At 38.5% G+C, this 14,274-nt stretch overlaps 2 protein-coding genes across 5 annotated transcripts in view; one reads left to right on the top strand and one right to left on the bottom strand.

Annotated features, from left to right (window-relative positions):
- Nucleotides 1-14,274, top strand: part of FASTKD3 (FAST kinase domains 3) — a 225,900-nt gene that overhangs the window by 200,424 nt on the left and 11,202 nt on the right. The window lies entirely within an intron of this gene.
- The window catches only part of MTRR (5-methyltetrahydrofolate-homocysteine methyltransferase reductase), a 29,472-nt gene that overhangs the window by 11,945 nt on the left and 3,253 nt on the right, over nt 1-14,274 (bottom strand). For 3 of the 4 annotated variants that reach the window (XM_082045302.1, XM_082045304.1, XM_082045303.1), the window contains 6 exons: nt 14,023-14,213; nt 9,798-9,951; nt 7,722-7,839; nt 6,293-6,665; nt 3,248-3,370; nt 1,487-1,640 (listed from right to left, as the gene is read on the bottom strand). In XM_082045302.1, coding sequence (XP_081901428.1) covers nt 1,487-1,640; nt 3,248-3,370; nt 6,293-6,665; nt 7,722-7,839; nt 9,798-9,951; nt 14,023-14,213 — 1,113 coding nt within the window. The remainder of the gene's footprint in view (nt 1-1,486; nt 1,641-3,247; nt 3,371-6,292; nt 6,666-7,721; nt 7,840-9,797; nt 9,952-14,022; nt 14,214-14,274) is intronic. The other variant, XM_082045305.1, reaches the window with a different exon arrangement.

The raw sequence follows: 14,274 nt of genomic DNA, 5'->3' as shown, positions 1-14,274 counted from the left end.
CAATTAAGAGGCGAAGTTATGTTCACTTGGCTGTACAAGCTCTGTTCCACATGGAAAGTGCTCTGCGCTGAAGACCTCAAAGTGCCCAGTTAGGGCAGCTTTACGGTCTTCCTGCAACATCAATATAGCAGAAGAAAGGGAACTACTGTAGGCAGGAAGGAGAGAATATCTCTGTGGCTATTCAAGGAGACTCTCACTTTGAACCTGTGGTTGACATTGCCTCAACTTAAGAGAGAGATTCAAATTTTATGCAGCTAGTTAGCAGAGATCTGATTTGCATAGAAAACCTACTATCTCTCAGGAGAGACCAAAATTTCAACCTTCCTATGAATATCTGATCCTTTTGGTCCTCTATAGCTTCCTTTGTAAACGTGCTTCTGTAAAATCTGTAAATAGAAGCATGCCTGTGAAATCCCCCCATGCCAGCTCCACTCAATCTCTTGTTGCTTCCTTGCACACGATGGTTGGGCCCTGGACAGGGCCTTGAGTTTGAGGGTGCTCAGGACGAGTCCTGATTCAAAGGGATATTTTTATAAAGCTGGGACTCCCCTGGCACCATTTTTTCTTTCCCAGTGCAGGGACTGGGCTGTAACTGATACTGGCTCTGCACCAAATATAACCTGTGATCTCTCCCAGTAGAGGTTAGTTACTGGGGTGGGAGTCAGGGATGGGGATCAGCTGAGCCTTGACATCCCATATGATATGTTATGACATGGCCTGTCATGTAAACCCTCCTCATGACCAAGCAAGTTACCTGCCAAGCACAAGAAGAGTGGTTCATTTACATCTTATACTTAAGGGACAACTTGTGTTGCTCTCAATGAGTCAGGGAATCTTGCCATGGGAACTAATTTACCCAGAGACTGGAACAACAAAATGTCCTACCCCATCCTGCAAAACTAAAGGCACAGCTCAGCAGCACCACTAAAACACCAATTGCAAGGCAAAAGAACAGTAATTCTCACAGGCCCAGCTGGCAGTACATGGGCATGCCTTGAACCTGCAGCTACCCTTTCTGAGGAGTGGGACCATAAGACTTAGCAGAACAGATCCACACAGACCTACAAGCCCCTTAAAAGGTACCATACAGCAGCGCTAAGTCATCTGCTTCAGCCTCTTAGGATGTAAAACAGATTGATGTGAAGTGTTGTGCAAAGAGAGATTTTACTTTCAAGTGGGGGATTGTTAGGTTACGTGATTAAAGACTCATTGCCATAAACACGAAAGAGCACAGAGGAAGAATGAGGTGGATGAATGGCAATGCCAGGTACAAGTTCCCAGTCAGAAGCTAACTCATCTACAGTAAAACCAGCAGCAGCATTTTATGTGTCCTCTCTTTTTTTAACACATCCATTACTTCCAACATGCCTCCATGAAATGACAGCCATGCCCCAATACTAAAGATAAAAGTGTTCAAAAATATGCATACCAACTACTCTCAACACAGAAAGGAGTATTTGTTCATGACCAGTGCATCACACCATACCTTTCTTTTTAGTGCCCTGCTTAACCTTTACACAAATGAAGTAATCTCCTTTTTCAGAAAGTCCCAAGATTTGAAGAAGTTCTTCCACCTCACTGACATTGTTGGGACATATTACACAGAAGGCATCTCCAGGTTGGTAGTCGAATACTGTATCCTGGTTTAAAATATGAGATAATTTCCATTAAATTGTACATAAACCAAGGCAAACAGTGATCTTCCTACTGTTGGAGTCACATTAAGTCATATGTTCTTTTACTCTGTCCTAACACTTCCCTCTTTAGATCTAGAAACCAAATATTCATGTTTCCTTTTCAGGTTCAACCTCCCTAATTAGAAAAATCCTTCCTTATCTGGTTTAAATATTTGGACACTCTTTAAGAAGAGCTGCTGAACAGCATAAACAGAAGGAAAATATATATGTATTGAGAGGAGGTGTTACATAATCAGCCCAGGTCATTCACTACTGATGTACTTTGTTTTCTGGTTTGAGAAGAGAGAACTAAGTCCTCATAATGAACGCAATTTTGTATAAAGATACATTATCACTAAAAGAAAATTTGCTGGTTAAAGTATTTGATGTACTGTAACTGAAATGACCCTATCTGTTTTTATTTTCTGGAGGAAAAGAAGAAAGACAGCAAAGGAAAGCACAGTAAAAATTAAAAGGTATCTCACACCTTAAGCCCTAGATTCTAGTTGGTTAGCTGTGGCTCTTGTGCCCAGCTGCTAAAACTCTACTCAAGCATCTACCTGTTATAGAAACATAGAGGATTATACTTGTGTCATTATGTTTCCCTTATGCATCAGGTGAGGTGACCTGCATACCCAGGCTGTTGAGTATGTGAGGAAAAAAAGACACAAAGTGTTCAAATTTTTAGTGCGTGCTGATGATAGGATGCATGTATACATACAAATATATGCAAAAAAAAATCCAACATCTCAGAGACTCACTTGCTCAAAACTTAATAGACTCTATAACTGAGATTTAAAGATGTCCATGGAAATTGGCATAGATTAGGCTAATAAGTGTCCAATAAAAGTTAGTGCCAAAATCACAATATCCCAAAGGTATCATTCTACAGATACAGAAAACAGATCCTAAGCAACGTATCTTGCTTTCAAAGATTTCTTGTAAAGTATTATGGAGCACTCTCTGCCTTTCATCTTCAAACTAGTATACAAAATACCATCTTCCCTGAATAAACTAAAGCAGTTTTTACATCTAGAGTAACAGAAGTTGACAGTTTTAGTATGTCAACAAGTCAGAGTAAATGAATGCCAGAGGCAGAAACAGTGCTTGAGAGCCAACAATTCTTATCACATGATCATACTAGTCAAATTATTACTTGGGTAGATTACCTACCACAGGAATAGTCACAATTAACTATACAGTTTCTGAATATTTCTTAAGCTGTATACTTACAAACTGAAAGATTATTCATTTTCAATATTCCCTGCCTGCCCTTCTCCACTGTAAATTCCCTTCAAAAAAGGTATTTCAGTCAATACAATATTGATGAAACAACAAAAAAAATTAATTTGACAATATACTTCTATTTTGACTTCCATGGAGTCACATCTTTAAGTGAACAAATCAAGCTTCGCATTTACAAAATGGGTCAGCCTAAGCTGTTGTATTGGAAATTATTTCTTCTTTTTAAACAATCACATAAATAATTTTCCCCACAGTTATTATACATGACACACATTAATTTCACCCTTTATTTTAGCACACTAAAGAAAAAGCCATCACTAACTTACAGCAATATCAAGTTCTAAGAGCAATGCAGTTTTTATCGCGTCTTCTCTAGTGAGCTGAACTGCTCTGGTAACCGGAACTTCAAAGGCTGTTCCCTCTGAAATCAGTGAGGACAGGTGTGGGTTCTGAAAAAGAGGACACAAAAACTTACACTAAAAATGCAAATCAGTGAATGAAATCTTACCATGACACGCAGGAATTAGTGTTGGTACATTTTTTTTTAAACAATCTCAGGAAACAATTCAAAGCAATAAGGAAAAATATGAACCCTCCATATATGAACCTTCCATACACATGGAGTATTTTGCTCTACGTTTTTAAAAATCACATCCAAGCAGTAACAGGCATATATTCAAGAATAAAAAGTCAGTAGGCTTGTACATTCTAATGGGCCTAAACTACTACCAAATGCAGCTAGCTGTTTCCCTTTTCAAGAGCTGCCTTGAAAACAGCCAACTAGAGAATGGCATTTATGTTAAAACCCAAAAAATTCCCACCTAATTAAAGGATTACTAGGTATACAGAACAGACATAAGAAGTAAGAACAGAAGTTATTTAAAAACATCATTGGGGATTTACAGATTAAGGCTTTGAGATGCAAATGGTGCTACTATTACAGGCAATTTATAAAAGCAATTTTTAAAATGACAGTAAAATTTAGAACTAATCAGCAAACTCCGCACTACAAAACAGCATCATGTTATGCTGCAATGTTTCTACACAGGTGAAAATGTGCCCCAGGAATTGCTAGTGTGCACCAAGAATAATTCCAGACCACCTCTGTCAAAGGCTGTCACGTGAAGATCAGATCACAGCCCTCATTTCTCCTTTACTATTGTCAGCAAGCTTCATTTGAGATCAATGCAGACAAAAATGAAAACAGGTGTGAGATACCATATGTCCATAACAATACTCTGTCAAATAAAAAGGAATTATTCTACCAATAAGAGAATATTGGTTAATCTGAAGATTTCCTATTTAAACAAAAAAAGGAGACAGAAGAATCACTTGAGACCAACAGTCAGATGTTTTATCATTCTCTTAAAATTTTGATATGATGAATAACAGCTTGGACCATATCAAGTTATTATGCATCAGCTAGACTGTGATAACTGTCTATATTTATATTCCCTGCAAGTCAAGTTCAAGGCATAGTGAGAGCAACATTTAAGTTACACTTGTCACAAGGCCTTAAGATGCAGACCATTACTGCTCCGCTACTAATAAGCAGCAGCTTGTTAATTCAATCCCAAGACTCAACAGACCAGGACACAGATCATAAAAGTAACTAGAGAGACCATGTACCCAGCCCTCTTTAAATGGCAGGGAGACTCTTTTTGGCAATATCTAAACCTCAAGTTGATGCATTTCAAAACAAGTCAACTTCATCTGTGCTTAGCAAAAAAATACCTACGGTTGTTGCAATGCGAGATACTAGAAAAGGATATGCACTTTAAAGTCATGTTAGGTTTTACAAGTATGACACATGGGGCATCCTTATTGACAAGGTCTATCAAATCATGCCAAAAATAGTGCCAAAGGCAAAAAAACAGACCTGCTCAAGACAACTATCCAGCTTTATACCTGAAATCTGGGCTATAATCTTCAATCTGCCACTGAATCCCAGATCAGCAGATTCAGCTTTTTCAATTTGCTGTTCAAAAGCAAAATTTACTTTTTTTCTATTTACAGAAAATTTAAAGCATAGATATTAGAATCTGACCAATTATTTCTGAGATCAGCCTGAATATATGCTATGACTTTAAAATAAGAAAATGGTATCTTTTAACCACTGTAGCACCACTTTCAACCCGAGTATTAGTCTTTCATCAAAGAGTACCTCTAAATCATAAATCTTTGTTTCAGTAATTTGTATTGTTTAACAGCCTCAGCAAAACCAACCACAATATGAGGTTTAAAAGAAAAGCAAAATTATCCAGTGTTAAAATCAATACACTCTTACATAATGGTATTACTTAGACTAAGTGATTCTCTCAACATTACCAACAGAGAATGTGTGAGGGTCCTGAAGATACTAAAGAGCTTTCATGGTCCTGACCAGCCTCACCAGAGGACTCCAGCCACACGTCTCCTCATGGGTACCAAAGCTCCATCTCAGCTCGACCCTGGGACTTCAGTCCCTGCCCGAACTACATCACAGGAACACTGGTTGGCAGCTCAGCCACAACCAAGTCCACGTCTTGTCACAGATGCTGCTGATCCAGGCCCGGATCTCCAGATTGACTTCCTAGCCTGGCCCCACACCAACTTGCCTGATGGTCTGAACTCTTGCCTGGTCCTGTCTCCCAGCTCCTGGTTTGCATTGCTGGGGTATGGGGGAATGCAGCTGGCTGTGTTACACTCAGTTCCCAGCTCCCTGTCTCTCAGCAAGTGGCCAGCCCTCACTGATCCCTCACACAGGGAACCAAAACATCTGCCCTTTGGCAACCAGAAAAGTTTGAGTCATGCTTTCCTGTTCAACTGGAGCTGATCACTGGCTCGTGCTAATTCTTCTCTTTGCACAGCAGGTCTTTGTTCAACATGGCTTTATAGGAAAAGCACACTGGCTTTTGATCTACAGTTCATCTTCCATTTCCAATAGTAAAATTATGCTCCTGTTTTACAAGTTTCTCTGTTATTAAATATGCAGCGAGACTTTGAGCAATTTTGCACCCTCTTAAGGCATCCTGCAAGCATTACACTAAAAATTTGAACAGAAATTGCACTACACTCCTTTTGTCAGGAACATGATTTCACTGTCCTAACATAAGCCACAGAGCATTTTAATTCTTCCACTCCTGGCACTGCAAATCCAAATTATTATTTAGCTAAATTATACTTTGACATAAGTGCCCATAACTCATATGGTGGTAACTACATTTTTGCAATATAAATGGACCTTTCACTTACAATTCAGAAACCTCCTGCGTTCAGGGACGTATCTCCATTATACAAATAGCCACTTGCTCTTTTGAGCCATATGGAGGCGTATCCAGTTATGCTCTAACAGAGCTGGAGGCTTTCATCATTCAAAGTGAAGTGCTTACCTCACCATGGGTGTCCTGGAACTCCACCTCTATATAGTCTGGAGGCAAGGCAGGAATATTAAGAGCGGACTGGGAGACAGGAGGGACAGAATGAACAAGTGAAGGTTCAGTGTCTCTAGTTGAAGCCGCAAGATGGATGTCAACCGATTTCTGTGACAGAACATCAGAACTCCTCACTCCCTCATCTTCTAGCTTCAAGTTCCGTACTTCTGTTCTTACGTTTAGTTCGTCCATATCGGGCGGGGCTGCAGAGAGAGAGCTAGAAACAGTGTCGGCATTGCTGCTCATGCCTTCTTTTTCCTTCTGCAATATAAATGCTTCACTGAGAGCAAGCCAAAGTCCATCAATCCAAGGATCAACCACTAACTCCAAACTGGTAAAGAAAAGAAGAAAAAAAAGGGATGAATTATCGTGTCTTATTGGCCTGTTAATTTACAAATAATGAAAAGATGATCAAAGCTAAAAATACTATTCATTTTCCATTTTTAGTATATACCTGCAGCTGTTACCAAGACGACTTTTTTGTTAAACTAATATTTTCAGTCAGTCATTACTGCTATGCAAATTTATGGAGTCTGAAGTGTGTAACAGCCTCACTCTTCTTCTACCTTGTCATTTTTATTTTCTTACGCTGAACTTTATGACAGGAAGTTGAAGGGATGGTAGCGAAATATGCAACAAATACTGCAAAATATTGTGCAACAGCAACAACAATAGCTTACACTAACATTCCATTTTTATTATTTTAGAACATAAGATATAAGTTTTATGGTTATAGCAATGTCTGTGTTCAACTGACTTGTATCATCGTGCACGGAACCAATATAATCTGCAGTCCAAACTAAATACGACAAGACTGCAGCCTACTGGCCAGACAGAGCAGCAGAACAGGAATGGACTTGTTTTCCTAGATAATGCCTCTACAGGAATAAAATAAAACCTTCTTGCATAATTCCACTACAGTGATTTTTTTTTTTTAAAAAGGATGTTTTATGGGACAGAGAAAAAAATGAAAAACATTATAGGGTTTGCTTAAAGCAGCTGTACTGCAAGACATGAGCTTCGACAAAAGTCTGATGTGTATGTAGAAAGAGATCCCATTACCCAGTACCACACATACTGGGAACTGGATTTATTTTTATTTGCTTCAGTAAATGGACTCCATTTTTAAAACCCTCCACTTATTCTGAATTACTTAATTTAAAACTGCTGAATAACCTCAATTTTTCCAGGCATTGCAGATATATGCTCACACTTTAAAAATGAAGCTTTATCTAATGGAAATTGAGACTGAAAAGGCACACTGTGTTGCTATGAGGTGCTGAGTATTCAGGTTCAACCGATTTCAAAGAGTTCAGAATGGTTAGCCAAATTCACATGTAATTATTGTATCTTGAAGAAATTAAATCCACACTTGTTCACCTCTTACCCTACACAATCATCTGCTAATCCTGTGTCATAGAAGTGCTGGGCACCAAGTTCCTGAAGTCTCCGGTCCACTGTCTTTCCACCATTACAAAAGAACGTGTACTCTGAATCTCCCAGACCTGGCAAATTCAAGGAGAAAGGAATCATGTCAATCAGCCAGCCACCCAGGCTACACAAAGATCTGCAAAGACAACACAGGATTTTCTTGCAGGCAAACAGAAGAATCTCATATAGCAAAGTATGTATTACCAGGATAGTTTTATGACCTTAAAGAAAATTGTGTTTGTTCCAAAGTAGAGTTGAAAAAGTGGTTCCTCCTTCGCAAATGTAAGACACAGAACTTCTTTGAAAACACTTTGCTTCCAATATTTCACATTTCAGAAGAATATTGCTTTAGTATCAGGCTTTAAAAAATACAAAACCACTCTCAAAGGAAAAATGTAAGGAACTGAAATAATTAGAAAAGGAGTGAAACTGATAAACTGTATGTGAATTACCAAATTAAATTATGTCACCTTCAGGTTAAAATTGTTAATATATATCAACAACATGAGAGAGGGAGTATTAAAAGTAATTAAAAAACATTGGACCCTTGGAAAAAAAAAATCAAACACAGGCATGATTTTAAACAATATGAAGTTAGAAATGTAGAAAAGATGCCTACGGGAATCTGCTCAAACATCTTCCTTCCCAAGAAGGGAAGATTTCTTTGAGATTTCTTTGTAGATCTCATTTTCACTGCACTGGATTTTCTGCCCTTTGACAGTAGTGAAGATGTTCTGTTAGAAGATACTCTTTGTGATCCGTTAAAAAAGTCAATGTACTCAGGAGGTAAGTTTGTGGGGGATGATTTTAAAAGATCAGCTAAACCACTGACCTACCCTAAAAGTGATCAACCACACAAACTTCATCCTTAACAGATTCTTATCTAACAATCCCAAAGAGCACTGGTTAGGTATTCTTCACAAATTCTGTAAGTAATCCACACTACTGTTTCATTATCCTAACTATCACAAATTTTCACAGCCTGACCCTATTTTGTATGCCATTTCAAACCTTATCCTTATTTTTCCCACCTAACAAATGGACTATTCTCTTCTCCTTTGTAACTGCCCTTTTTCTTCTCTTAAAGATTTCTGCTCCCTCTTAAGTACGGTAGAGTGAACACATAATTGGACAAGCTGAAATGAATACTGTGAATGTATTTAAAGACTGATAACTTTTTAGACTAGAATCAGAAACCATGTTGTAACTTAGACACTATAGCAATATTTGTTACAACAAAAATCAGTATTAATACAATGCTTATCTTCATATATGCATCTACGCATCCAGTCAGCTATGAAAAACGCAATCATTTCACAAACTGTAATGTATAACTAGGCAATAGCATAACATCTCAAAATGTTAGATGATTACAATGCATATATTTTAGACTTCCACATCATATATCCACTAGGAATTTCCTTCTAGTGGGTACTTTCCTCACTGGAAGTCTAGAAGTTTCCTCACTTCTACCTATAAGCTTAGACTTGTCAGCTAAAAATAACCTAAGTTCAAATAGACATTTGCCTTTTGCCAAATCTGTATTTTGCATATCAAACTGAAGCATGAACTTACATTCCTTCTATTGACAAGTATGATATTCAAAATTTAAAAAGTTACTGCAAATTTAAAGGGATGGGATGATCTTAAGGCCTTATTTTTTAAGAACATTTTATACTTCTTTGCCCTCTGTATAAAAAAATTCCCAATTACTTGGAAAGTAAAAACCAACTAGTCCATAGAGACTTGACACAAATTTAAAACTCTGACAACTATAGATGGCTTATTTCATATTTTGTTTATGCAAAGAAAATCAAACTAGAAAAAAAAAATTGGTAACTTACATTCATATCGCTCTGTGACACTTTTCCTTTACTACTTAGAGAGGGTATTACACAAAAAATGCTGCTCATGTTACAGAAATAAATGTTTTATAATCACTTAAAAAAAGTCCAAACAACTTACAAGTAAATATATAAAAATTATTCACTGACAGACAAATGCTGCAATACCATGGGAAATACTAGATCACCTAGCAATCCATACTGTAGATGTGCGAAATGATCAGGCGGCAAGGTCGTGTCTTGAATTCTCTTTACAAACTTGCGGGCAGTGTCTGGTGGGTCTCCAGTACCAGTAGTAGAAATAACAATAACGACAGGATCCTTTTCTGTTTCCAGGTTGTACTACAAGTAATAGAACAAGTAAGTTAGAAGGTGCCATTGGATACCTATTTGTGGCCTTAGATATTATCTTCCACTCTTCTGTTTCCTAGAAAAAAATGTGTAATCTCATCTTACCTGTATTAAACCACACAAAGTGTTTCAAGTAATTACAGTAATTAAAAGGCATTTGGGGATGCAACTCATAATCTTGGTTGGAGTTTTCAAGACCAGACTGGGTAGAGCTCCGACGAACCTGCTCTGACCTCAGCTGACCCTGCTGTGAGATGACCTCATGAAGGCCCTTTCAACCTGAATTACCCCATGACCCCCATACACACACGCCAAAGGGCAGCATTTTGAGCAAGCTAGTACACACATGATGAATATTTCACAACTGTATTCAGATGGCTTAAATACACAACTCCTCAAGCATTTGCTTTGTGAAGCAGAAAAAGTATATTTGTGTATGCCATCACAACCACACAGCCATAATCCTGATAATTTCACACAGATAACTCGAGTGCAGTTGTACAAACTGTGGGGATCATTTCTAAATCCATTAAGGTTCATTTGGTTCTGTCTAGTAACTTACATGTTACATTTGTCTTTGCCACAAAAAATCTCCTCTGTGCTTTGGGGGAATTAATCTCTGAACACAGAAAATCAGTCACCATGCTTTACAGTTTGATTCATTTTGGCCCCTTCCCTCTGCCCTCAATTAATTTATCTCCTCTTTGCTAGTTTTGATCCTCAGATCCCCCTTCACAACACGCTCTTTCACAGCAGCCCAATGGGCTGCGAGTTTGGAATCACAGGGTGCATTAGGCCAGCTATGACTCTAGCTGAAATTTGCAAACTTCTAAGGACGGCCTCCTCCACCCAGAAGAACTTCTTCCATCAGTGTAAAATCTGAGTTTATCAGGCTGCACTCAGAGGATTTTGCCTCCTGATGTACAGTCTTCTGCTGCCAAGAAGAGTCTGGCTCCAGTAGGCGGCTATTAGGTCACTCCTTAGTCTCCTCTTTGCCATAGTAAGCAACCCAAGCGTCTTTTGCTGCTCCCTGTAGGTTTCAGTTTAAACTCTCTCCCAGCATTCCAAGTTTAGTAAAATAGTACGGTTATGAGAAAATATAAATAAAGTTGGGAAGAGATACTATGTTTCACTTCAAGCAGTTTCAGGGCTGCAATTTAAAACTTCATAGTTTAAGGAGTTACTAATATCCTGTAAACACTTCACTCAATAAATTACTCAAATAGTGATTTCACCCTTACATCTGCAACCCCAAAAGGTGGGAAACAGAAAGAAAGGGTATCAAGAGGTTTTGCTGTTGTCATTTCTCCCAAAGCCTTCCTGAAGAATTTAAAAGCAGCTACACTGAACAATTTAAATTACCAGCTGGAACAGCGTGCTGTTTCTGACAGTGGCCAACAGCAGGTGTCTACAGAAGCACAAGAGAAGAGAGGCAGCATACAAGGATACTTTGTACTTTGCCCGACCTTAACGAAGACTGGTGCAGGAATATTCCAAACAGTGGTTTTGTCTTTTACAAGTACCGGTGAACCCCAAGTATTTGCAAATTCCTGCGACTTCCAAAACTGAACTATAAAAAGCCTTAAGGGTCCTGTTACAGTAACCCAGATTTTCAAAGCTTCCACAGCTGATTTTAAGTACAAATACAAGAGATCCCACAGTGCACTGTCACATATGAGTAATGCTTTTACAAACAAAAGCAAATTCTCACGTATATAATGCAAAATTCTACCAGTATCACATTAAAAGTTACACTAATCTACATTCCATTTTTTTTTTTTTAAAGCTTAGAAAGTAAAAGGTGGTATATTAGAAAAGAAGTATGACTAATTCACTAAATTCCTGTTTCCTCCACTGCATATTCTCCTCTGCAAATTTAAAGACCTTGTGGAAGCAAAAGAACTGTGGACAGATTCCTTAAGAAGAAAAGTCAAGGCGATTTGGCCTCTGCAAGGACAGAGGTCCTGTACTAACTTGTGTCTAACTAGCAGGAAGTCTGATGTATCACTAGACGAACAAGAACCTTAGACAATTGCATAGGTTTTTACTCTAACTTCTTCTTCCTCTACCACTGGTGTCAGATCTCTGTCCCATTCTTTCTCCTCAGCTGAGGACAGCAAAGGCACACAAGAGCAGTGAGCAGCCTGCTCAAGCTGTGAATGACTGCTGAAGGAAGAGGATGGGATCAGACACCCAGATGATGACTTATCCAGAAAAATACACATTGTGGCAAACATGCTTATTCAGATAATTCATCCAAGGCTGACTACATGCACTGTTACACAAGATGATCTCCATTTAGCCTCCTATTTTACTGCTCCTACCTCACTTCTGCTTCATTTCAGTCTTTCATCAAACATTAAAAGCAATTACAGAAACCAAACAAATATTTATGACCTTTCCTCACCTACAAGAGTGTCAGTGAAAGACAGTACTTGGACACAAAGAGTGTTTCCAACACTTGATCAGTATTTCACCATTAATTTTTGCACTACAACAGCATCGCATTATGACTGTTGACTCTGCAGCCACCTATTCCATCCACAGACCTCCACTGAAATCCCTTTAAGTGATGACGAGGTCTGAGAAATACCCAACCACCGCATAAAGTCAGGACTACTGACTGGCAAACATGGACAAAACAGAAACCTCTTGCTTCCTTGCCTAAGACATACACACACTTCTCTGAACTACGCATATTGTGGAATGAACTCTCATATCTAACATGCCCAAAAGACTTCACAAGAGGCCCCACCAAATTCAGGCAGGCTCTTGCTCCAGTATATTATGCCACCCTGTCTTCTGCTCCTCAATTACACTGAAATGTCTAGAAGTTCTCTTTATTTACAGGGTAAGGAAAAGCTTAAGTGATGAATTCTACAAAGCTGCAGAAATAACTTTTCTCCTCCATGACCAATTCTCAGATTCTCAATTCAACACATGTGCCTGCCTCATCATTAACTTGCAGCTCAGCTGTCTTGCCAAATTTGACAAAATAGATTTATTCAAGTGACAGGCAAACGTCAGGGCTAGTAATAGCCTGCCTACCACCTTCCTGAAACTAATCTCCAAACCTGTCAAATGCCGAAGAAATGAAATGGAAGGATATAAGGAGAATCTTCAGGTTCCCTGCTGGCTGCATAAAAGTCTCTTTGTAACATTTTGCTAGGGCTACATACTCGGTGAACATGCATTCAAAAGGAGATCTCCAGCTACCCAACATGTAGCGTATCCCCAAGACAGCAACTTGCTGAAATGAAACTAAATTATTTTTATAAACTTCTCACATTTTTAAGTGCATGGAAAAAAATCTTTTAGGTGTTATTTGCTGCTTATTTCATATGAAATACCAGGCTATCAGGTTTTGTTTATTTTTTTTTTAAATGTTTTTTCTGAGGGCATACAGCTGAAAGTACTTCCTGAAGGAAATTACAGTCTGTATTGCTTTTAGGTACAGACAGACACTAAACAGCTTTCAGATCCTTACCCTTGGATAAAGGCAAATAATAAAAAGCCACCTCCTTGCTCCAGCCAAGTTTTTTATTTCTTACTAGAATAAATCCTGAACCTACCAGTGTGAACTGGAGTGAGTGCATATGCTAAGTAACTCGAGAAGATCCCACAAAAGCTCAGGGTCATGTTGAAGCCCACATTTAATAGAACACAGGAACTCAATGCAAAACAAAAACAACAGGAAAAAAAGTGCCATTTCTAGCAACAGGAGAGCTGACCAGTAAGTACAGAATGCTCTCACTACCGCATGCATGCATAGTTCTCAAGAAGTCACTGCAGTGTTGTTAGAAGGGATCAAAGACACATTAAGTTACTGTTCTAATAAAAAAATCACAAGACAGAGGTACCTTTGGCAGAAGGCTATTAGGCGTCTCTGAGTATTGGTCCAAATTACTGATTCATAAGAAACAAAAATGTAAAACTAGATAGCATATTTTAGGTGAGTGCATGTGCTTAGCCTTCATGATTATTAACAGCCACCACTCAAGCACATGAATTAAAATGCAGCTCTTAAATACCTGGTTTCCAAAGCAGCATGGAGTATCTCACCTTGTCCATTTCACTTATACAGTGCATCTCAGCTTCAAATCCATGGGCGCCTGCTTGCTGCCATATTTCCTCAGCTATGGCTTTTGCCTGCCCCTTTTGTGTTGCATAGAGGAGCAAAAACCTCCTTTTTAAATCACAGCACATTTCCCAAAACAGAGCACTTTTTGTTTGTTTGTTTTTTAATAAAGACACTGCAGAGGAAAAGAAAAAAAAAAAGGAAAAAAGTGAATTTATTGCATGCAGAACAGTGCT

The sequence above is a fragment of the Streptopelia decaocto genome (assembly GCF_964273445.1).
Source record: "Streptopelia decaocto genome assembly, chromosome: 2".
NCBI lineage: Eukaryota > Metazoa > Chordata > Aves > Columbiformes > Columbidae > Streptopelia > Streptopelia decaocto.
The sequence above is the reverse complement of the archived record's forward strand: the minus strand, read 5'-3'. Positions and strand labels throughout refer to the sequence as shown.